The sequence below is a fragment of the Dicentrarchus labrax genome, unplaced genomic scaffold (assembly GCF_905237075.1).
Source record: "Dicentrarchus labrax unplaced genomic scaffold, dlabrax2021, whole genome shotgun sequence".
Classification (NCBI taxonomy): domain Eukaryota; kingdom Metazoa; phylum Chordata; class Actinopteri; family Moronidae; genus Dicentrarchus; species Dicentrarchus labrax.
Window position 1 is genome coordinate 4372341 of NW_026136702.1, and position 23909 is coordinate 4396249.

The 23909-nt window shown below is 43.5% G+C and overlaps 1 protein-coding gene across 3 annotated transcripts; it reads right to left on the reverse strand.

Annotated features, from left to right (window-relative positions):
- Nucleotides 1-520: 520 nt before the first annotated feature.
- smoc2 (SPARC related modular calcium binding 2) lies at nucleotides 521-23199 on the reverse strand. 3 transcript variants are annotated; one of them, XM_051377432.1, is made up of 13 exons: nucleotides 22497-23199; nucleotides 16728-16890; nucleotides 14475-14581; nucleotides 14144-14243; nucleotides 13249-13293; nucleotides 10960-11040; nucleotides 9847-9921; nucleotides 8041-8227; nucleotides 6930-7012; nucleotides 2452-2551; nucleotides 2069-2316; nucleotides 1187-1224; nucleotides 521-1068 (listed from the first exon to the last, which is right to left on the reverse strand). In XM_051377432.1, exons 1-13 carry the CDS (start codon nucleotides 22569-22571, stop codon nucleotides 1045-1047), a joined length of 1326 nt encoding a protein of 441 aa, XP_051233392.1. In that variant the 5' UTR covers nucleotides 22572-23199; the 3' UTR covers nucleotides 521-1044. The 3 variants fall into 3 exon arrangements, with proteins under 3 accessions (XP_051233392.1, XP_051233408.1, XP_051233401.1); XM_051377448.1 differs by having other exon boundaries at nucleotides 10960-11007; nucleotides 13258-13293; nucleotides 22497-23198; XM_051377441.1 differs by having other exon boundaries at nucleotides 10960-11007; nucleotides 22497-23198.
- Nucleotides 23200-23909: the final 710 nt, after the last annotated feature.

The following is a 23909-nucleotide window of genomic DNA, read 5'->3' on the forward strand; positions in this document are numbered from 1 at the left end:
CCGAATGTTGTTCTTTGAGAAAGAATCCATTCAAACCTCACTGAGTGTTCGAGTGCACATTGACTGTATACATGTAAGTATACCTTATTCAAATACACACGTTCACACACACACACGCACTGGCTCATATAACGCCCTTTTAATGGGCACTCATACTACACACAGCCGAGATTGGTCCATTTATCTGTCTTCAGCCTACGTGGGAAATCCGTGACGAGAACAGAAATAAGTACCATCCGTTTTTCCAATTCCAAAATGTTCCCTCGGGGGAATTGGCAAGCTGTCTGAAAATGGGATGATACACGACCTTTGCTATGTATGACTAATACTTGGCTCCTAAAGACTGTGTCAACAAGGTGTTTTATTAAAGACACTGCAAGAAAACACAAGACATTACAAGATTTATGTAACAAGGAGGAAAATATAGAAGACTAATTGGATTAGAGAGAAACAAAGGAATTTACTGACCCAATTAACCTGCTTTGATGCATTAAGACTGGCAGTACCACAGAGAACAAAATGTATAAAAGAGTTCTTTATTTCTAATAAACATGAATACATGTGAACATGTAGGACATTTTTATGATCTATGTTTAAAACATTCTTGAAAACTGCTGTACATAGCCCAAGAAGAGATGCTATAGGTCAGTACACGAGAGATGGTATGGTAAGTTATTGAAGCCATGTAGCAAACCATCCATATATCTGCTTTAACATCATCGACGTGAGAGGAAAAGTACACTGGGGGAAGGGGCACAAAATGCAACATCAAAAATGAAAACTTGTACAACTCTGAAAAGTATACGTTTTAGACACACAAAGGACACATACATTGTATGTGTTAAATAATTTTTGTTTGTCAGGACATAAAAAGCTAACTACATCATTCACAGATTCAGCAGTCTGTTTAAATACCTTATTTCTACAAAGTGAATTTACATTTTTTTTTTTTTTAAAGTACAAAGTGCAAATACTATGGTTTCCATTATTGCCGATTGGTGAGGGCAGATTCTCCATGCGGGAGGGGAAATCTCAGCTGCTGGCTTAACCTTGCTTCTTCGAGGGATTCTGAGGAAACACAATTCAACAGTAATCAGCTTGGTGTGAGAGCTTTTTTAATGATGAATGTGCCATCAATTTCTCTTACAGCTATTGTATCCACTGGTATGGGGGGTAGTTTACTTACTAGTTTACTGGTAGGTAAGCCTTCGCCTGGTTTGGCCCCTGTGAGACAAAAAGTGAATTAATTCTCAACCATAATATGAGGAATACTGCACCTCGTTTAAAGCATCAAATCCTTGCTTCCACTATGTACAACTGACCCTTCACGAAGCACTGCCCGCTTATTGTTACAACAAGCTAGCGATCTAGCACTGTATGCAAAACCACTCGAAATTCATAGTATAATAAAATTTACTTTTCATTTCCAACAGGTGTAGACAAGCGTGGAAGAGTTTTTTTGTGTTTCTGCCTGACTCAAATGAACATTTTAATTTTTTATTTATATTTTAGCAGGGCAGCAACAGTTAAAGAACAAGATAAAATGTACACATAAAAACACATTTTTATTATTATACACATTTACATATATATATATGGATATCTATAAGTCTATACATCTACCTGTATGTTCACATTTAAAAACAGTTGCAAGTATATTCCTCTTGTAGCTCAATCAACATATGATACCAAAAAAATTAAAAACTCTTGTATGCATTTGATGGGTACAAACATGCTAATCCAGTGCTGTAATCATACAAAAATTTAATCCATTACTTACACTTTGGTGATACAAAAGCTTTTATGAGGTTTTCTACAGCCCAATGTGCATTGCTTCAGCATTTGGACAAATCCAAAGCTTGACTGTGTCTAGTTATGTTTGCTAAGCTATGATTGGATAGTTACTGTTTGGGGGATGTGATTAATGAATGGTCAATTGTTAAAAATCATGTAGCACTAATTATATTTTACCATCTGACTGTGATGATTATTATATTTTATCCATCAACATGCAGGTTTTAAGAACAGGAGAACACATTTAGACATCAGGTCGTGTTGTTCAGCTCACCTTCTTCTTTGGTCACCCCGAGGCAACCCATCAGCTCCTGCAGAGACAGCGCCTTGTCGTTGCTGATGTCGCAGTACTCCACAAACTTCTTCACACACTTCTTTGGCTTGGATTTCTTGCGCAGGAAGCGTTTGAAAGGCTTGATTTCCTTTTTTCCTATGTCCCCGCTGGAGTTTTTGTCCAGCTGGCTGAAATACCAGTGAACCACCCTCTCCTCCAGGGTGTGGTTGGGGTCAGGTTCGGCCATCCTAAATGACAGATATCAATCAATCAGCTAATAATCGCCCCTCAATCACTTCTTCCAACAGAATACTTTTATGCCTTTTTGGTTAAACCCACTAATGTTCATTAATAATAGTAAGATGAACAAATCCACTTCATACCTTCCGGCGGATGCTGGATCTGTGACGGCGTGCACCATGTCTGTCGACAGTGCATCAAGAACACTTGTCAGGAACTCTGTTTTCTTTGCCCCAGGACAACCTGGAAAAAAACCCACAGATACCTGAATGAGTGTGTTCGAGCATTCATATGCAGTTCATGTAGAAGTGTACATATATGTCAGCAAACATCGAAAAATTACCCCCCCCAGTAAACAGCATTACAACAGTGTGGAATGCTGCCATCATAGGTGGCCTAATAAATGTTTGGGGAGGGACGTCATGTAACAGTCAGCGTAGTTTTAACATACAGTAAAGACGGCAGAGAAGAAAATAAACCCCAACAAGACTCTCACAGTTGTCTTTTCCTCCCTCTCATAAAGTGTCAGACCTCCCCTCATCTGGAGGAGGAAGAGGGTACCTGCCAATCATCCTGGAGGCCCCTGAGTGGTTTGGACAGCTGGAGCACAGAAGATGTTACTGAATATTGTATGTATGGACAAGAGGCTCCATACAGCCCCTGAGACTCAGCTGAGACATCAAGGGGACCAAATACAGTCCTGACAGACACATTGAGACTTAGGATTTTGTCTGAGGGATGTCTGATTTAAAGGTATGCATCAAGAGCCTGGCACAACTCAACACCTGATCTTCAGTGTGTGGTGGGATTACTATTTGAAATGTCAGCCAGAGAAGAGACTGATATAATTAGCCCATAAACCAATAAGGTAAACATTATTACATGCAGAATGACGGGGAAAAAATCCGAATGAGATACAACTAAGGTGGAATGACCTTAATGATAGTAATTGTCTGTCAGGTCATATAGTTTTAAGAGTGAGGAGGCCAAGGTTGTTCTGGAAAAGCTGAAGGCTACGGAGGCCTGAGAGATTCCTGGATTCCTCAACCGGCTCTCCTCTGCTTTCTCACAGTCCGGCTTCCCTCTGCTATTCTGCCTGTGGAGAAGAAGAAATTCTCCACAGTTTGCTACTCTTTTTATGGCCCAGGCCTGCGGGGCCAGATTCTCCAGAGTTGGAGATAATAGCATGCTTTGCTCCTCTCTAACAGGTGGCGACCAGCATCGGCATAAACACCCAGCCTCCACTCCACCTTTCCCCAAGCAGCGCAGGGCTTTAACCGTCTGCACCAAGCCCAGGGTTGAAACATTCACATGTCCAAACTGTTCCACAGTCCCCTTTACATGCTGAACAGACTTGCACTTAAGTTTAACTAGGCCCTCCCTGGCTCTAGCCCAGTAAAATATCTGACCCACCTGTTAATGGCAAAACCGGTGCCTTGTGGAGCCTCTTGTGGTAAATTAGTCTAGACAGTCACACATTTTCAACCACAGAAGGCAAAGTGTTTTTATCTGGCTTCTGGCTCAAGAGAGATTTGTGGGATGCAGTTGGACTTGTTTGAGGCTTAGTGTTTTTCATGGACGGCACACGTCCTCTCTGTAATGCTGCAGGAATCTGAGCGTGTCTGCAGTTCATTCAAATAGGAAGCCATCAGGTAAAGCTTTAGACCCTTCCTCTTGGCTGCAAAGGTTTTTCTTGTGGGGGCGGGACAGATCACCTTCTGTCTGTCTGGACATCGTTTAGCTGAGGGGCAGGACACAAATGTTCCTGCTGTCATTCAGAGGAAATTGAGTCTGAGTCTTTTCCATTCTGTTCAAGGCTGCAGTTGTAAACGACTGCTGTCTTCTTCCATAGTGATTATAATTATGTAATACTCGAGTTTGACAGATGCAGGATGAAATCAAGTTGAGAAAGCCTCAAATGATTACATTTTTGAATGTTGAAAAGCTAAGAGTTAATATGCCTCCATATATCTGCTGCCTGTAAAAAGTTGGCCAGTGAGAGCATGTTTGCATGTGTGCGCCCGTGTGTTACTGTCAATAAGAAGCAGTGTTTTTCTATGGAGCCACATGGGGCAGAACCCTGTCAGCACTCACAGCTGCAGCTCCCAGTGGCTGCCCCAATGCTATCCCATGATCCCGCTCTGGGGAGAAAGCTTGCCAAATACTCCACTTTCCTCTCCTGCCCCTTTCAGGGCAAAGTTCTCCTTTCTCGCATCTCGCCCCATAAACCTCTCAACACCAGCGCTTCAACAGCAAATGGGCTGCAGCAATGTGAAGGCAACATTTATAATTATCCCTGGTTCATACAGTAACAGGGTTTACGGCGGTTGACGCAATTGCTCATAAAGAAAACAAGATGCTGTGTTTTTTGACTGTGTCCTGGTGCATTTTATAATTGGAGACCTGGCTGATACGGTGCAGGTTTTTTTTTTGACAGGTTTAGAATGAAGTCTGTGTACTCGTGTGAGCGTCTGCATTAGGTGATTGCATGGCTGAATAAGTATATTGTTTTCTATCCTACCACTATGCGTTTAGGAGGTGTTTGGTTGGGCTTGAGTCTTTCTCATGGGATAGTTGTGGCTATTTTCCACCCCATCACCACCTCTCAATTTCTGCTGACAGATACAAACTATGATTAATCATGCTCAATATCTTAGCAATAATATACACTACCAGTACCACTGGAAGGCAAAGATGAGTAACATTTGTTGGTCTAAGGAGCATTCATCTGTGACTGTCTATCCTCACTGTTTTATACACACTGTACAAGAGTGCTCGATGCCGGGGCAGAGACAGAGTGCTGCTCTGCTACTTAATGCAGCACCTGCGAGCAGAGAGTACAGCTCTGGCCCGGCACACTGTTACATAAACAGTTGTGGATGGGACGGGAACAGTGGCAGCTCTGTTCATATACTGCTGGATTATTAACATGTTTACCAAACCACCAAAAAAACAGCTAATCTGCCAAGCACCGTTCAGTGATTTGGTTGTATGCAGCACCTGAAAGCTACAGCTCTACTTTGCCTATCACTGGTTTTATGACAAGTACAAGCCATGAAATTACTGGTAAACTAAATATGATATTTATCATCTAATATTTAGAAATGTGATTAAAATGTACTGAAAAAGGTGAATGCACTCCATCCACTGCATTGTAAAACTGTGTCCATGTAAAAAGTAGAATAGATGAAACTTAAAGCTGAAAGCAGCTCAGCAAAATCAGGGGGACATTTATATCACACTGTTTGGGAAACCGGTTTAACCTTTGCTTTCATTTTCACATTAAAATAAGTGCTTTAGATAACTGCATTAGCATAGACATGTGTGAAATTAGTTGAATCATTCCTATTTGCAATGCCATGTGAGTTCCACTGTAAAGCTGAGTGGAGTGCTTCTTAGATGCTGTATCTCAGCAATTAAGCGATCAGTTTGTGGAGTGAAATCCATAAAATAAGACAAAGGTGGAAAAAAAACACATCAGTATATCTCCTGGTTCTAAAATAAGCAGATTTTTTTGGGTTTACTGACTGATGCTTTAGGAAAACTGGGTTCAAGACAGCCTTCCTAACTGTATGAGTCATGGCAGTCATCTCAAACACGTCCTCCAAATTAAACAGTTTGTAATTGCCCTCCAAAATGACACATAAACGTTATCTTATCTCATATCGACAGGACATACTACCTTGTACCATGCATTCCAAAACCGTCTTTTTATCTGAAACCACTATGGTTAAGGTTTGGTTAGGCTTATGGTTAGGATTAGGGAAAGATTGTGGTTTATAGTCAGCTAAGGTTATGGATTGAGTCATTGGTCATAGAGAAAACCTGACATTGACTGTTGGTAGGACACAGGAAGCGATCTTTAGGGTCTGTCATGTGAAAGTCTGATGTTTTATTGACCCATCCATCCAACCCAACGTCCTTCTTTGTTGTTTTTGGGGAATTTGCTGAAACAACTGACCTGATCTGTCAGGTTTTTTTGGAGGAAGGGTCTCTATAATGTCACACATTATCATTTCATACGTCTTCAGTTCTACTTATTGGCAAATACTACTAAATAGTATAAATATTTAAATTCTGCAGTTCTGAAGTGCCAGATCCTGACAAGCAAATATCCACCTAAAATAGCAAACATAGTCTCACCTGTAATTAAGCCCACCCCATGACCACCACCCCCAAACTGCTCTCCCACCCTCAATTTAGTTATCTACACTGTTGTCAGTCTTTCTATCACTACCTGTCTCTGGCATCCTATTAACCATTATCTCTACCTCTCCTGCCTGCTGTTTCTCCTCCGTGCTATCATCCCACTATCCCCCATCTCCCATGTCAGTGGAAGATTAATTCTACCCCCGATCCGTCTCTGTCTCCTCGCTTATTGACCAGTGAGGGGCAGTATCTGGCAATCCTCAACTCTTTATCAAGCATTTCCTTGACCAACAGTGCTAATGATGTCAACAAACACACACACACACACACACACACACACACACACACACTCTCTCTGTTATCACAACCTTGGAAGCGCGGCAGCAGTTGGAGGCCGATTGCTGAAGAACTTCACCATGTGGTCTGAACAGAGAGGAAAAACAGAGACTGAGTCCAGTGTTTAGAGACCTACCTTGGAGATGTCTGCTTCTATAATGGTCCTTAGGTTTAGTTGGGTGGGCTCTGGCATTGCCATCACACTTTGGCTGTTCATACCTGTGACAGAGAATATGCCATGTGAAAAGAAGGCCAATACATTTGAAGTGAAATGGGTGAAAGGGGTTGTTTATAACAGTAAAAGTATCCTCGTTGTAAAATCAGAGAGGAATCCCATGTTTTCCAATTACCCACGTACAGTTAAATCTGAGGGATTCAAATAATTGTTTTGTGGCAAACCAGAGGCTGTGAAACACATCCAAAAAGAGGGGAAGGATTTGGGGCTGGTATGAGGACAGACAGAGGGAGGGAGGGGGAGAAAGAGAGAGATAGAGGCAGAGAGGCAGACAGGCAAAGAGGGAGCGTGGGACACAAGGAAGCTTTCACGGCCTCCCTTGGAGAGCCGGCGGAGCCCCGATTGCTGCTGTGCGACTGGGCCAAAAGCTGGCCTGGGACAAGGAGAGAAAAGGGGGAAAATCCATGCTTCCATATGTGTGCTAATGTGCTGTCTGGCACTCGGCCCGAAGCCTTGTTAATCTGATACCCAGCCTCGCTGCTCAATAAGAGTGCACTGGTGCCCCACTCTGCCAGCCTGACTGACCTCTGACCCGCCGCTCTCCAGACCACTGAGTCACTCTGTCTCATCTGCAATGGAGATGTCTGTCTGCCTGCTTATGTCAGACTTATGTGCAGTCTCAAATACAGAAGCTTCTTATTGTTGTCTGAAAGTTGCTTTATTTCTGACGATTTCTTCTTAACAGAGAATATTCTATAACGTTTGCATGGTTGCAGACATGTGGAAAGATAATGCAGAATATTGTTCTAGGACAGTGCAGAAGACATTTGCCAACAAAGGGCGTGAAGCAGGGTCAACCAGTTGGACAGCCCCTCTATCAATGGGCCACTCTGCTGTTTTAGCGTGGCTATGATCACGTACCTGCTTTGTGTAACAACTGTCTGGTTTGTTTGCCACAAAGACCCAAGCAATAAATTCCAAGAATCTCTGTAAATCAGGGTGAAAGTACCATAGATAAGCCCCCAAATGGCCATATAACACATGGGCTTGGTATAGATGAAGTCTCTCCCACCTGGTGGAGGTCCCAGGTATGGGCCGTCCAGTGTCTACCAGCACACACCAGCAGTAGCCAGTGGAGGGGTGGCATTGGACCGGCTTGTACAGTCCTCCTTGGGCACAATCTGGTACAAATACAGCATCGTTCTTGTGTTGCCTCGCTTCTTCCTGGGCAGACTGCTGCTCCTGGTCACATGATGAGGCTGGAAAGAGGGGTCAGAGGTTATACAGGAATCAGCACATACAAACATACACACACACACACACACACACACACACACACACACACAAACAACAGCCATAAAGACAGCATTCACTTAGGTGGTCTAGGTTGTGTGACTCGGCAAATACACGCCCAAGACACACACACTTGACGTGAAGAAGAGGGTTTGTTTAAAGTTAAGAATGAGAGTCACTCAACACATTTTGAATTTATACAGCATACAGTGTGTTTGAATTAAATTCTATTTAAAAGCCAAATGCATGCATTACACTCTAAGCATTACTGAGACATCCCTGACGAAGAGGAGGAGGAGGTTAGGGCGCTGGAGAAGACAAAGGGGTGGAGGATGAGTGCTTGGAGACAGTGTGTGTAGACTGCTATATCAGCCCCCCGTGGCACTGTTTACGGACATTAACGGGCTAATGACTAAGTACAGCTCCCTATGCCCCAAGTTAAGTAAATATTTGGACACTCAACTGCCCTCTGTGGATGTGTGTGACAGAGAGAGAAACAGACAAGACAAAAGCAGAAACAGTGGTCAGTCGGGCCTTCGCCTTCACACACCCACATGCACTGTCACACTACTGCAGGGTACTGTAAAGTACCAGGGATCTATATGTTTATGTGTTCAAAATTCCCAGGGAAAAATGCAATGCTTCAAGATCCTTTCTTTTATCCGTACACACAGAGAATCCAGCGGCCTCGATGGGAGAAAGATGGGGTTTTGCAGAGCCTCAGCAGGATCTAATCAGACTTTATTTCTGTGCAGCAGCCTCCCTCTCTGCCGTGCAGCTCTCCAACAGAGATTTGAGCATTAAACTCCGGGATGAAAGTAGAGCTCTTCTGGCCATGAGGGCTTTCATCACCAATCTCTCCCTCTCTTTGCTGCTCGCCTCAAGGCTCGGAAGCTACTGCGGGATTATGGATATCCCTTTTCTTTGTTTATTTTCATTAGAGATCTTTACCCACACAAAAGAGACCAAATGAAATGCCTCCCCGCTTTCTCAACCGACTCTCTTCGCTCCAGTTCCTCCGTATGGGCTCTCTTTGTTGGGGCGGGTGTTTTTTTTTCACCCCAATACCCCAAAGAGCACATGGTAATCAAAACCATCAATGCTGCATTTCTCAGGCTTTTTATATTGGTTGTAAATTATGATAATGGGATTCACACAGAAATGCACACATGCACACAGGGTTCTCATCTCTATGCTAGCCTCAAAATAGCATTGTTTTATGCAGAAAGCAACCTATTTCCCCAAAGAGCAAAGAGGCAACTGATCGGTACAATTAGATAAACGTGCATGTGTGTAAGAGGAGAGCAGAACCAGAAGAATAGGAGATCCTGTGTTTGTGCCATGTGCTGATAATTACAGATACGCTGCAACGCAAAGAACCACAGAGAAGCAGATCCTCAAAGCCTGACGCACTCCAACACCAAGATGTATTGGTTTCACAACCCACCATCTGTCCTTAAAAGACAGGAACAGCCTCAAACCATGATTGCTCACACAAGTAGGAAAAACACAGAGGGTGCTTTCAGTTGAGGTTTGCAAACACCCGATCGCTGTCATTAAAGAAAAAGTGGTCTTTGAAACTCACATGGTGCTCTGGTTCTATTGTTCTGTCGGCTGCGAACCTGCTCCGTCCACAGAGTGGGGTACTGAGAAATGATGTCTGAAAGAAATCACCAAGACAGCTTTATTAGCTTCAATCGAAAACACACTTGTATATCATGTGAGCCAAACCTGGTGGTTCCAAAAATCACAGACTGTAAAACGCACATCAAGGTTATCATATCTCAAACTGCTGGAGTGGAGGTAGGAAGTAAATTATATGTGACAGCTGAACCAGAAATATATCAGCAAAAAGAGAGATAGGTACTGTGCCTAAGTGTCCCCTCCTGTCTTATCAAATGATCACATTAACATGAAATCATATAACACTACTTCCTTCAAAGTATAAAAGGCAGATGTAAGTGCTCAAATGTGAAGGATTATCTTAATTGAACTAGAAATACTCATTACAAGTAAAAAATACTGCATTCAAAAAACAGAGAAAGTATCAAAAGTAAAAGTACTCATTTGGCACATTTACCCCTTTCCAAGGTTTATATTGTTATTTATTATATTATTGAATTATCATTATTGATACAATTACATGTATGTAGCATTTTAATGTAGCATCTGGCCGAACTGGAGCTGACATTAACTACTTTATATGATGACAGGTATTTATCTGTGTATCAATACATCCTATTTTAAAGGTGATAATGTGTTTTATAGGAAACATTTGAATATGTCAAGTAACCAACAACTAGAGCTGTCAGATAATATAATATGTATAATAATACAGCACAGCCTTGCTCTAATTAACACTCTGCTTTGTTGTGCTATCGTATTTAATCTGGTATGACCTGTAGTTTATAGTAGGTGCAAGCTAATGGGAGCAAACCTAAAGATACATACCCATTTAATTGGTCATTTTGGTAACTTGCATTGTCTGGCTGTGATATCAAATGTATGGACATAAAAGAGCAAAAACACAACCCTAACGTTTCTGAAGCCTGATGCTGTAACTGTCTCATGTGCAGGCTCCTTTTTCCCTTTTAAGGATGTTTTGAAGCTATGCTTTTCAGTCAGTCAGCGGTGTCTCAGTAAACATAGGCACAGTATCAAACATTTCTTACTCGCAGTCAGACGGATAAAAGCTCACCTTCGTCATCGGCAGCAGGCTGTGGATCCACCACTAGGCCAGTCTCATCTGCATTTAGAATGGAGAATATTTGCAAGGAGACTACAATTACGAGAGTAAGCTAGATTAGAGAACAATTAACTATGTGAGATTTGCACATTGCCCGGCCAAGAGGGATAGAGGCAGAAGTAGAGGTGAGGAGAATGAGAAAGAGAAAGAGAAAGGGGTGTGTGTGTGTAATGAAAAACTGAAAGAGGTGATTTACAATAAGAGGAGAGAGGAAGGAGAATAAAAAACATAGTGGTCATATCTTCTCGTGGTTTCACTTCATGCAACAAGGGAGATCATTATGCTATGGAGGACAGATTGAGGTCAGTTAAAATGAATGAGGAGAAGATGAGGACCGGTTGTCCCTGATGTTCTTCTCCATCCTCCCATGCCTGCATTTGAGTTGTGAAAGCTGTGTGAACGTGGGAGAGACACAATAGGTAAAGAATGCAGTAGCCAAGTCTGAGACAAACCAATTTACAGTGAGAGAATCCAGCTCAGTGTTTGTTTGGTCTCTGTTTGTTTGATTTGTGGTAGGAGAGAGAAGGGGATGGAGGTTTGAGCCGCTTAGAGTGAAACCACGGCCGTAGGTGTGGTTAACCACAGTGTGGGTCACTCATTCTGCTCAAAGTAAAGCTCTGTTAATGCATGAGTCAGGGCATCTCTAATGGGCGCCTCCACAAACAGGGATTAAGCTTAAACTTAAACTTTTCTTTAACAATGAATTCTCCATTGCAAAATCAGGATTTTACATTTATTGCATGTTTGTTATGCCAGCCATTCATCTTCTCTAGAATGCATGGTGGATAAAAATACATACAGTCAGTGCGACTGACTGAGGCAGACATGTTATTACTCTGCTCACTTAACGGATGGAAATGCCATTTCAAAAAGTGTATTTATGATTCGGATTTATGATAAACCACTAATGACCTATCTTTACTTTGCGGCCTTTTACATGACTGTAACACCTCTTTTAGCATCTGCCAGGAAACCCCCGCGCTATTTGTGGTCATACGGCATTAGTTTAACTGCAGTTTGTCAGTCGTCAGCTGGATATGATTCCAGCATGTGAATGAATTTGTCAAGTCAAGCACCAGAAATGGGTTTATGGTAAAACATTTGGTGTTTAACATTAGCAATATTCTGATAATAAAAAGTGCAGCAATGGCCGCTGTGGAATGCTTATGCACTGATGGGCTTCTGCTGAATCAAAATATTGATGCAATCACTGCTATTTTCAGTGCTGGCACACCACAAATCTACAGTTTATTCTGCTTTTCACCACCCTGTTTATCCAACCAGTTCAGAATGAACCACAACCCCCCCTCCGCCTTCTTTCCTCCCTCTTTCCCTCTCCCACCATCCCTCCCCCTCAGTCAAATTTTGCATTCCCACTTGATCTATGTGTAATGAGTTGGCTGGGCTCAGACAGACACTATACCCAAGACTGTTTACACAGAGCGAGGCGCAGACGTAAATGTCACACTGACAGGAATAACCCATGTGACAAACACAAGTGGATGCAGACGCACTTTTTCTCTCCCACACACTCATACACACACGTCCATGCATGCAAACACACACACAGTCACATCAGGAATCGATCGGAGTCAACCCAAATCACACTTTTTTCTTTGTGAGCTTTCAAATCACATCACTTAAACAAATGTCAAGATGAGAGCAAGATATACAGTATCTGGAGTGGAGGAGGGAAACTTAGTGGTTCTATATCTGGAAGAGGGTAGATGTTGATGAGAGACAGAGTGAAAGTAGGGTGGAGGATAAAGTGTGAACATTTCCTTCTTATGACACTGTTGCTGAAAAAGAACCAAGACCAAGTGAGATAAAGTTAGAGAAGAAGAGCTTATGATAAGTCAGTTTTCCTCCACTCTGGCCGCTCCCTGGCCATTTGGCTGCCTGGTAAAGACAGCGGGCGGTTATAGGCGCTGCAGCTGCTGGCGGTGTGCATTAAAGCTCGCCACAGCCTCTCTTCTTAGACTTGTTACTCAGTCACAGACTGCTTTTATATCAGCCTTCAGGCTGCTTGCACTCTCTCAAATTGACAAAATATTAGAAAGGCAAGCCTTAACAGGCGACCCACCCTGCACATCTCCGACAGATGCAGGCTAACAGAGATACAAATGAATACACATACACATGAACATGCATGTTTAGATAGGTACACACACATGCATATGGACAAACACTAAAGTATACATGAACATATACAGGATTCCATTTCTTGAATTAAAGTCTCACCTGCTTTACCTGGCTCTCTTGTAGTAGCTCTCTCTTGCTTTGAACCTGAAAAGCAACAGGTTCATATTAATTAAAAATTCACCACCACACACCTTCATGTTACCCTCAACAATTCACCACCACACACCTTCATGTTACCCTCAACAATGAATATATCTTCAGCATACTTCAAGAATTTGGCTTCATTTTGTGGCACAGGACTGAACAGCCACCAGACTTAATAAAGACTAAACCACAGTGGAAAACTCTTTTCTGGCTTTTTATTGTCAGATGTTATTAATTCATTTGAAGTGGCTCAAATCAATTACACACTGCCTGTTGAGTTATGATTAAAGTACAGCTGACAGTACACAATACAACTATTACTGCTACTACTGCTACTTCTGGAGTTCTCTCACTATTGAGACAGGAGCGACTTCCGAGGCAGCCCCACAGAGACACACAGGGAGGACATGTGGCATTGGTTATTTGATTGTTTGGCAAACGCCATCCTCCGAGAACACTTACATTCCTTACAGTTTAACTTTGTTGCTCAACTCTACAGCAGGGATTTTCTACCAGGCTTATTTACACCGCAGCCCCATGCCTTGAGCAACGCTCAGTCCTCGGGTGGCTCCCAAAGCCTGTGGCCGTCAGTCCAGTCACTGACCACTTTCCCACAGGACTGAAGATTACACCCCCCACAAACATGGAATGTCATGCTTTGCTGTGTCGAATTCGATTTATCATCATTGCTTCACAAAATGACAGAAACCACATTCTAGTACAAATCAGCCATTTTAAATGTCATAAATCTGGTTTATTACAAATTCAGATGCTAGGGCACCAATATGCATAATCGTATACATTATTGAAAGTTGCCCATTATGAGACAGGTTGCTGGGGTTTTACCCACCTTGGCATCGAGGTTTTTTATTGGCCACTGCTGAGCCACTGATGGGTCGGCCGTTGGGGGTGACACACCAACAGTATCCAGTATAGCTGTGGCACTGAACCTGTATTCAAAACAGCATGTAAACACAAAGTAAATCAGGAATGGCATCAGTGAGAGTGAAACGTGAAGGCACAGTGTTTAAAAACCCATTAAGAGTTAAATTTATGCAGGACAAAAGAGCAATTCTTGCAAAAAGTTATCTCTTGGTGCGAAAGAGTTGCTCTTTTCTGCTGTGGCCTCCTTAGCCTAGTGCCTTGCCTCATATTAAAAACAATGTTGTGTTTTTTGTTACCTCACTATACGTGCCATCAGGGTTGCATACGGGCACAAAGACCTGCGGGAAGAGCTTCTTGGCCTGCTGCTCTGTGTACTTCTTCTCTGCTACACATCTGGATGTATCTGAGGAGCACCACAAATCACCAGAATCAGTACACATCACAGAGACCCATGATTCAACCCGCAGCTCAACTATTTTCTTATGCTGCACAACTATGAAACCAACATACTTAAAAAGTCAGTAGAAGATGTTGAATCTCACAGATGATGAAGAACGAAAGAAAAATGCGGGGAGAGAGGAGAGACGAAGGGGAAACAATTCAAGACATTTCGGAAGCGGCAGATACTTGTGTGGCTGGGAATAGAACCAACACCCCCAATCTTATTAGGAACAAGTCAGGCAAGCCTGCACAGTGCCTGGTGGTAAAGCCATTACTGAGTGAGGCAGCTCGTGCTGCTCCTGTAGAACATTCCAAGCACCCAAGAAAAGGGCTGATGCACAGGGAAAACCTGACCCTTCCTTAATGTCTCTGAATCTGTCTCACTCTTCTCCTAAACCTCGACAGTCTCCTCAGTTCAGCCCAAGCTGTCCTCTCACAATTTCTCAATATAAGAACTTTTCACCTACAATATGTGCACCTCAAGTCCTTTCACATCCCTCTGTGAGAACCATGGCTCATCCTGTCATACCACAGTTGCTTCATCTCACCTGGCCAACAGCACCAGCTGTGCAAACTCTCAGGAAATGTTGGGTAGTGATGGGTTTGATGGTAACTTACTGTGTCACATTAGTTGCCATGCAGTGCCTGTCTGGCTGGCAGGTTCAAATCACATTAAAACAATGACTCATGCCAGATTTAAAAACGTTCACCAGTTTGGTCAGGAGGCTGCATGTCGCTGGCATGGCTTACAGTAGATTGTCCATTAGACACACGAAGGGGAATGTGCACTGGTTTCTCTCAGTCTGTGTGTGTGTGTGTGTGTGTGTGTGTGTCACTGTCACTGGAGAGGAGAGGGGGCAAGACGCTGGATGTTCCGGATGGAGGAAAACAGCAAGTTGAGGAGCTCTAAAGTTAGCTCCAGTGGAAAAACCCAAAACCATCGTCCTTCTCCAGGGGGCTCCGACCAAAAAGCTGACTGGAAAAAATGACAGGACACTTGAATCATCTGAGCGCAGTGATAGAAAACAAATGTGGTGCCAGTCTCACCATCCTTAAACACAATCCCATCTCTGTGCTTTTTAGGCCAGACCGGCCCTCTGGTTTATTTCGGTTGCTGACTCTGCTGTTGCTGCTGTGTCTTTCACCCCGGCCGTCCAGAAGCAGAGGGGGGTCCGAACTCTTATAGACCCGATGTTATTGACGCATACAATACGACTTTCATGGACTCTCGTCCCTTTCAGCTTCCTAGCTGGAATCCTCTATTCTGTGTCCCGGCGCTGTCCGCCACATCCAGATGTCCGCTTAGAGACGTTGCTATAGAGACCCAACACGGGCATAAAATCGTGGAATGCTTTTCCATCATATGAGACTTCTTTTAAAGCGAACCCTTTTGCTGCATTAGCGATCTAATATTGTAATGTGTAAGAATGGGGCATTGTCCCCAGTCTGTAGAGCGATGAACTAGCAGTATAGAGTTAGTGAGTAGGGCGGGGTGAGAGGGTTTGGGGCTGCAGCATTGGGGTGTATGGGTGCTTCCTTCCAACTACGACTAACAATGAGGGAGTCTGTGAGCCGCCTGACCTCACTGGCTCTCTTTCCCCTTTTGCTTTTCATTTCCAGTCTTCCATCGGTCACATACGTACAGCTTTACATCTAGTATGATGAAAGTGAGACCATTAATTCTTGTCATGATATTTCATTCAATGCAAAGGCGATGGCATTTGCATAATAACTTGATTTCAGAAGCCTGAGGCCTTATCAAATCTGTGAGGAAGTTATTGGTCCCATGATGCTGTTGTGTATTTCTGTTGTAACAAAGCTTGAAATCCTTTAAACAAAAATACTTTCCACTGAAAACAAAATCATTTAGCATTTTGACAAATTAATGTACATTTCCTTCAACTATACAAATGGTGTGCAATTATGAAACCAGCCAGGCAGCAGCAAATCCCCCAACCACCCACTCTCACCGTGTCAACCCCACTCGTCCTTCCAGCACTCAAAGAATCAATTATGCTGAAATGAATTTAACCCACAAGTTTCTACTATGACCCCCTCTGCGCATTTGAGAGCGCCAGGCGGCGCTGAAGCGTGACTCATGACCTGACCTTTGCATGGCCCTCGGATGACCTCCAGCTGGGGGTCGCGGCACTTGGCTCGGAGGAACTCGCAGCGAGATGTGAAGGTCCTGCCATCGGAGGCGCACAGGGGCTTGCGAGTAGTCCCGCTGCATTCCATGTTGCACTCCTTATCCTGATCCACCCGCAGGAACTGCAGAAGTGAGAAAGCAGCAGATAAGCAGAGAAAACATTGGCTAAATGAGCCATTTTGGGGGAATCGGTGAGCTCTGCAGCATAGCATTTCACCACAACAACAGGGGTGTTTCTGGAGGGATTTATGAATTTAGGGGTTGGAGCTTGTGGAGGGGCAGAAACACTCTACTACACCCAAAAGTCTGTCGCAGAACAGGTGTTCATTGCCATACAAATAGTTAATTCTGTTTTAAAACTTTTATCATAAGCAAGTGCAACATCCTTTTCATAACACACAACACTGATAAACAGTACAACACACAGGCACAAAGATGAGGCAGTGTCAGTACAAGCCTGTCAGGGTGCAGCTATGCTTTGTTTTCATCTGAGGGACTGAAGAAGACTTGATGGACGCTTCCTCTTTTCTTTGTCTGTGCCAACACCTGCACGGGCATTCACCTGGAATCGCTCCCGAGGATGTTTTACTCATCCATGAAAAGAGAAACAAGGACGTAGACTTCTGGCTGAACGCATCAGATCACCTGTGTCAATGCCACCATTGTATCTGCCACCGTGGTATGAACCCCCTCGCCAGGCTACACAATGGGGTAGCGGCGGTGGTGAGGGGGTTGGCAACAAGCTGTGACTGCTACAATGAATGAAAAGACAGTGAATGATAGAGTGGCTGAATAAACTAGATGTCAGGGAGCTTTGTGTTACAGTGTGAGTGTTGGGATTTCATGAAGTTCATGTCATTCATTCGGTTTGGTGGAATAATGACCTGGGTTGAGTGGAAAAAAACAAACTGTATACCAATGCCTATGCAGGTGCTGTTTTCAGTCAGTCATATCCAAAGATAAATACTTCTCTGGACTGTTTTTGTCTCTTTCATAATGAAAATATTTGCACATATGAAACAGTAATTTTTCATTCAGTTTTATTCTTTTGTTCAGTTTTCAGTGGATGCACGAATATACTAAATCTGTATGAATGCCCTGTCAACTATTCACAACAGACACACACAAACAGAAACTGTGTGTCTTTCACTCTCTCTCACACACAAACTTATCAATTTGTTGCACAAAGCAGAGAATCAAAGCCCTCTCTTAAAGGTAAGCCACGAAAACCATGTTATGGGTTATTAAAAGAAAGGGCATGGCAAGATACAGAGAAAAAAGAAAAAACACACATCCATAAAAAGGGCGGGTTGATCACCTATAAAAAAATTTGTTGTGTCTGACATCTTACAAATGAAGTGAGAGATGAGGTTTGGGGGCAGCCCCCTGCATTCAGACGAGCAGGGCTGCAGGGCTGCATGCACCTGGAAGAGGGTTGGCAGGGAAGGCAGCGTCGCCCTGGGCCGGGGCTCATAAATCTTCCTGGGGTAGGGGGGATCAGAGAGGAGAGGCCCGTTCTAACACATCGGAAGAGGAGCCGCGAGGGAGGGAAGCTGAGTCTTTTGGACTCTATGAAATTTTTCAAAAACCAAATTTTTTTTACAAGACCTTTCTTCGCAGGCTTTTAAAAATGATGTGTTATCATGGGAAGAACAAAAAAGTATCCTGACACTGCAGAGCAGGAGAGCTGTTTGCTTCTGTGTCCAAGTCTCAACACCCATCCTTCATCTTTCTAGACATAAACATAAAGAGTAATACCTCTTTTTCCTTTAGGAATAGCAGAATATGAGTGAATGTTGTCTATTTCCAGTGGTATGGGGAAACTTATGAAATATTGTCTTTACTTTGGGCAAGGCAAGACATATAGTAGCAGGGGACTACATATTAATCTTGGATGATTGAAACCCCCTAGATAAATCTGAGTGGTCACAAGATGATAAAATAATTTAAAAGAGGGAAAATAACACTTGTGTTTGCCAAAATTATGTTTATTTTTCATTTTCAATTGTTGCCTTTCCTTGTGAAATACCGGATTTTATCTATTAGTTTTGGGCGATATGTGCCTTAATTTCATAGCAACAGTAGAGAGATGACATGGGAATGGAAATGAAGGGAGAGAGAAGAGGGAATGACATCCCCAGCCGGACGAGACGTGATGTTGCGGTTTATGGCTGGTCCCTATAGGCCAACAGAGTGCCCCAGATAATAGATATTTTTAGGCCACTAAAACCTTCAAATTGAAGATTTCTTAGTGAGAAAATCCCTTTTATATTCACATGAGGGCCATAATCTGTAATGATGGGTCCCAAGAACTGCTGTTATACTGTGATAGGAATAGTTTGGCATACTGTAATTCTCTTTCTACAGCTGCTCCTTTCTTTGCCCATTTCTCTGTATAAACTGGGGGTCTAATGTCTCCCTGTCCTCCTTGTTAGTGTGTCTGAGTTTCTTGGATTGTTGCATCGTTGCATCTAATTGACAGTCTCCCGTTGGTACCCTCCCTCCCTCTCCCCCTGTCCTCCCACACCAGTGAGGACATCCCTCCGCGGCTCTGACCTCCTCTCACCCTCCACTCTGTCTCTCACAGCTCACCCCTTCACATAAAGTCCAGCCGGCGTGACAGGCTGGTTTGAGGATGGGTTTTTTTTTCAAAGACCGCAACCTTCCAAAGCCAATAACAGCTCTGATAGTGTCTGAGTGCGTCCAGCCATGCTTGGTGGTGGACCGCACAGCCTCGCCACAGCTCATGCTGGCCACCCCAGCGCTCACACTACACCAGCATTATCAGCATCAGCCCCTGCAAGCCAGAAAACTGACAACCCAAACAGAGTTATTCAGCAGCCCAGCATCCTGCTAGATGTCCACTGCACAGCACACAGCAGAGCGCCAAGTGCCCGCAAGTTTATGATAAAGCTCCAAGAACGCAGCATGGAAAAACACAGCTAGCCATGAAATCAGCCACCCATAAAATCAACCACCCAGATTCACTATCAGACATCCAAGTGTTTGTTTCAAAGTCACAGTTGGCCACACTGAATGAGGAGAACCGAATAAGATGTGAAAGCCAGTGAGAGAAAGAAGAGACTAATGGTGTGTTGAGGACCTCTTCCTCCTCCTGTGTACTCCTAATGGTAGTTAGCTGTCTGCTGCAGATCTCCGTGTGTTTGGCCTGTGGTGATGGATGGGTGAGGCCGAGGCAGAGCCCTGACACTCCCCTGATGTCTCATTCCAGCCACTCCAAGCCGGCACCATTGCCGTGCACAGCAACACGGTGGAGAGTGATGGATGGCCTCCGCCTCAGCTACATGCAGCACAAGCTTCCACCCTGATTTATCATAAAGGGAGACTCATACAAGACCAAACACATATTGTGACTCAAATCCATTTATTGCTCAAATCCTTTTCTTGTCTACTTCCAGACAGCTGGCTCTCACTAGCTCTGTTTTTCTTTCTCTTTATTTTGCTCTTTCCTTTCATGATTTCCTTTTTTTTTCTTTGTGTGATCTCTCTTGGAAGATGCTTTCTGCATCTGCTCAAATAATACAAGAGGTTGGCAAAGGAACAAGAGACAGGCGAGAGAGGGCTAGACGGGTGGAGTGTAAGGGAAATTTTTTTTCCAAGACCAACCAGCGTACAAATCAAATCCTATTACCTCCCCCCAGCTCTGCGGCATTGTGGGATTGAATGGAGTACGGCGGAGGCGAGCCTCCAGCAGAGAGCACATTGAAGGCTGATAAGGGCCTTCTGGGCTGGGAGGCCCCCGCTTCCAGCACCCCGAGAGGCCCCTCACACCACGGCCCCACAGGGTCAATGGGGGCCCCAGCTGAGAGCCGTGGCAAACGTGTTAAATGGACGTGGCGGGAGTTTCCTGCGTGGATGCTAGGATGCAAAGGGGATCATTAGTTTCCAGCATGGTGGAAAGGGAAGAAAGTGACAGCCTTTAACCAGGCTACTAACTCAATCAAAGGAAAAGCCATTTAATTGCTGTGACAAATGTTAAATAGAAAGAGGGGTGGTGTGAAAGGCCACTGACAGTCATTTGACAAGAATAAATCTCTCTGGGCAGGTGCACAATTTTATGAAAGCACAGGGGTCAATGGAGCCCATATGTTAAACTAAAATTGCTCTCTACAGGTTTGAAAACAAGGCAGCAAATGCTCTATGCTCCCTCATCTTTTCACACACTATTTCATACTTCCATAAACCATGGAAAAAGTCTGTCTCATGAATAACCTGGGCAAATATCCCATCTATTAAACTGCCTGTTTGACCTCAAATATGCACAAAATATTACATAGAGACATTTTCTTGAAACCAACAGTAACCTCTCCTGTGTCATTCAAACAATAAGTCATTAATCACTCACAGAGTCCTGTAAAAGTACAGTCCAGTTCTCCATGTGCTATTCCAATAAAGAAGACCTAATGAACCACACTGGGGAGGTATGACACAGACACAGTTACCACTGAAACATGCAATGAAATAAGAGAAGTTACTCATTCCTACCGTCATATCCAGATAATAGTGGATTCTGTGTCACATCAAACCCCACTACACAGTATCGGTTAAATATTGCCACCCATGACCCCTCAATAAAGAAACACTCATATTATCTGTACTCTGTGTGTGTAAATGTGTTTATCATGGTGAAAATTCAGGGGGAGCATCTGCTCAGTGCCACACTTCCTCCCACATTCCACAGTTCCATAGTGCCGTCAGGGAGAAAGGATCTCCGACCCTTCACCTGCAGGTTAACGACTCATGGCCATTTGTTTCCAATTGGATATTAAGGCATCTTCACTCGGACCATAAATAACGGTGCTGGGGGAGGCGGCTGTCACATCAACCTCTAAATCAAGGGGTGAAGCCTTTGACAGTGCACATTCCGCTCTCTATTATTCCTCCTTTAACACCGTACCTGCACTTGACCGTGGCCATGAAATTCCCCCCATCTGAGATGCACTTTCTCCCACATTTTAAGGTAATATTGACAGGATGCACGGTTCTGCAGCTGCTGTAAACAATGCCATGTGCTTTGGTGAGGCAGACCTGCTGAAACTGGCAGAGTAGCCTCCACACAGCCGCTGGCACAACAAGAGCGAACAGGACAGAGAGGCACACAAGTCGAGAAGCTGGCAGGCAGGTAAAGGCACAGAAAGCAAACCACAGTGGTGGTGCTGCTAACAGACCAGTCAACTCCTCACAGGCAAGCCAGCAGCTCTGCCTTCTCAGACACTCTGAAACACAGGGATATGGAGTTTACACAAGTTATGGAGAACACAGAGACCTCTTTCTCCCAATGGAAACCTCTCAACTTGATGATCTATTGAGTTTTGACCTTCATCCTAAATTCAACCAAATAGGAAACATATTTAAACAGTAGAATCCTCTTTTGGAGAGAGATTATCTAAAAATCCTAGTATCTGCATCTGTCCTTATGTTGTTAAAATGGATGATTTAAAATGGATCTCTATGTTTTCTTTTAGTAGTTGTGATTATTGGAGGGGTAGCTCACAAGAAAGACATAAAGATGATGAACGCAACTCTTAAAAAAAAAAAAAAAGACCTGTTTTAAAACTATATTTCTCTCATAAAAAATGAATGTGCCGGATTGTGTCCCTTGTGGTCTTTCCAATATTACGCATTGATTAATGCACAAGCATCCTTCACTCTTTTACACATTCATATGAATGAGACGTATTCTGGGAGTAATGTGGCTCTTTCCTACCGTGAGAGCGGAGAACTTCTGAGCGCGACCAGCGCACAGCAGACACAGGACGACCAGCAGCGGACAGACGCGCATCCTGACGCAGCGTGGCAATAAACTCTCCAAATTACGCACGGTCCAAAATTCAGTCTGTGTTGCCTGGACTTCGCCAACCCACAGAAAGGGTCTCTGGAAGAAGTCGAAAATGTTTAAAAATCCAGTAGTAGTCCTTGCGCAAAAATGTCAGTGGTGGAGAGAGGGTTGCTGGTTTATTTCACTCCGTCTCCTTGGTTTCGTCTGCCAAACCGTTTGTGTAGACACTCTCCTTATTTCTGGCAGTGCGATAAACCCCCCCCCGTGTCCCTGACCTTTCCCCCTCCCTCGGTGTCTCTTCTCCCTTTCTCCCTCTCTCCAATTCGACTTCTTTTCTCCACACCCCTCCCTCCACACTTGATTTTGTCGACTAGATCTCTTATCGGATGCAGCCGGTAGGTGCGTAGGTAGGTGTAGGTTTAGAGGGACTCCGTCTGCTGCTGGTAGCAGAGGCAAACACGTCAGGTATTCTTTTCTTTCACCCTTCTTTCTTCTCTCCTTCTTCTTCAAAACCACAACAAGAAATCCCTTCTTTTTTTTATTTTCTTTGGTCAGAGGACCTTGTGATGATATTCGATTGGTAAAGAGAGGAGGGGATCAGACAAGGTACTGTCTGCTGGGAGGGTCAGCTAGAAGAAGAAACGCAGTCTGCGCTCAAATACTCATACTGCTGGACACACACACACACACACACACACACACACACACACACACACACACACACGAATAATATATATAATATATACAATTTGGATTTTCTCGATTCTCTCCCCGCTTATAATAACATTCTCCAAAGAAAGTTTAACAAAGTCCTTCAAGTTAACACAACACACAATCAGAGACGACACAATCTGGTATTTAGGTTCAAAAAGGAAAATAATTTAACAAGCTGCCCTTTTATGTTAGATTTAATCTGTTTAAATCACACACTGCACGCAAAGCAGTAGAGGACATTGAAATAGTAATATTAAATGACTATTATCAATATGGAAGCCAGATTTGGGAGGACATGATGAATTTGTCGTTTATTATTGATGCTCTTCTTGAGATAACTTTTGACAAGTTCGTGGCCATCTGAGCCAAATTTATTAATGGAGAGAGCACATTGCGACTATAACGCCATCTAACGGTGTTTATAAGTAGTTACAAGTTCTTACAGCCCACTCATCAGGCATATTGACCAAACCTTATCACAACACCCATTTCCACTTCTGTATTTATTCTGCGAGTTGCAGTATATTAAAAGTTTTTTTTTTTTATGTTTTTTAATCAGCTTTATAATTCCCGATCAATTATGAGACTTTTAATACAGAATATAATCCAGAGACTGCTAAGAAAGCA

What these genes read in the sequence shown, in the direction of transcription:
- smoc2 (XM_051377432.1), bottom strand. Translation starts at nt 22,571, where the DNA reads ATGCGCGTCTGTCCGCTGCTGGTCGTCCTGTGTCTGCTGTGCGCTGGT. An exon ending in CATCCGAGGGCCATGCAAAG is followed by an intron (nt 14,582 to 16,727) that starts GTCAGGTCATGA and finishes GGTGCTCCTCAG; the next exon opens with ATACATCCAGATGTGTAGCA. An exon ending in AAGAGAGCCAGGTAAAGCAG is followed by an intron (nt 11,041 to 13,248) that starts GTGAGACTTTAA and finishes TCGTAATTGTAG; the next exon opens with TCTCCTTGCAAATATTCTCC.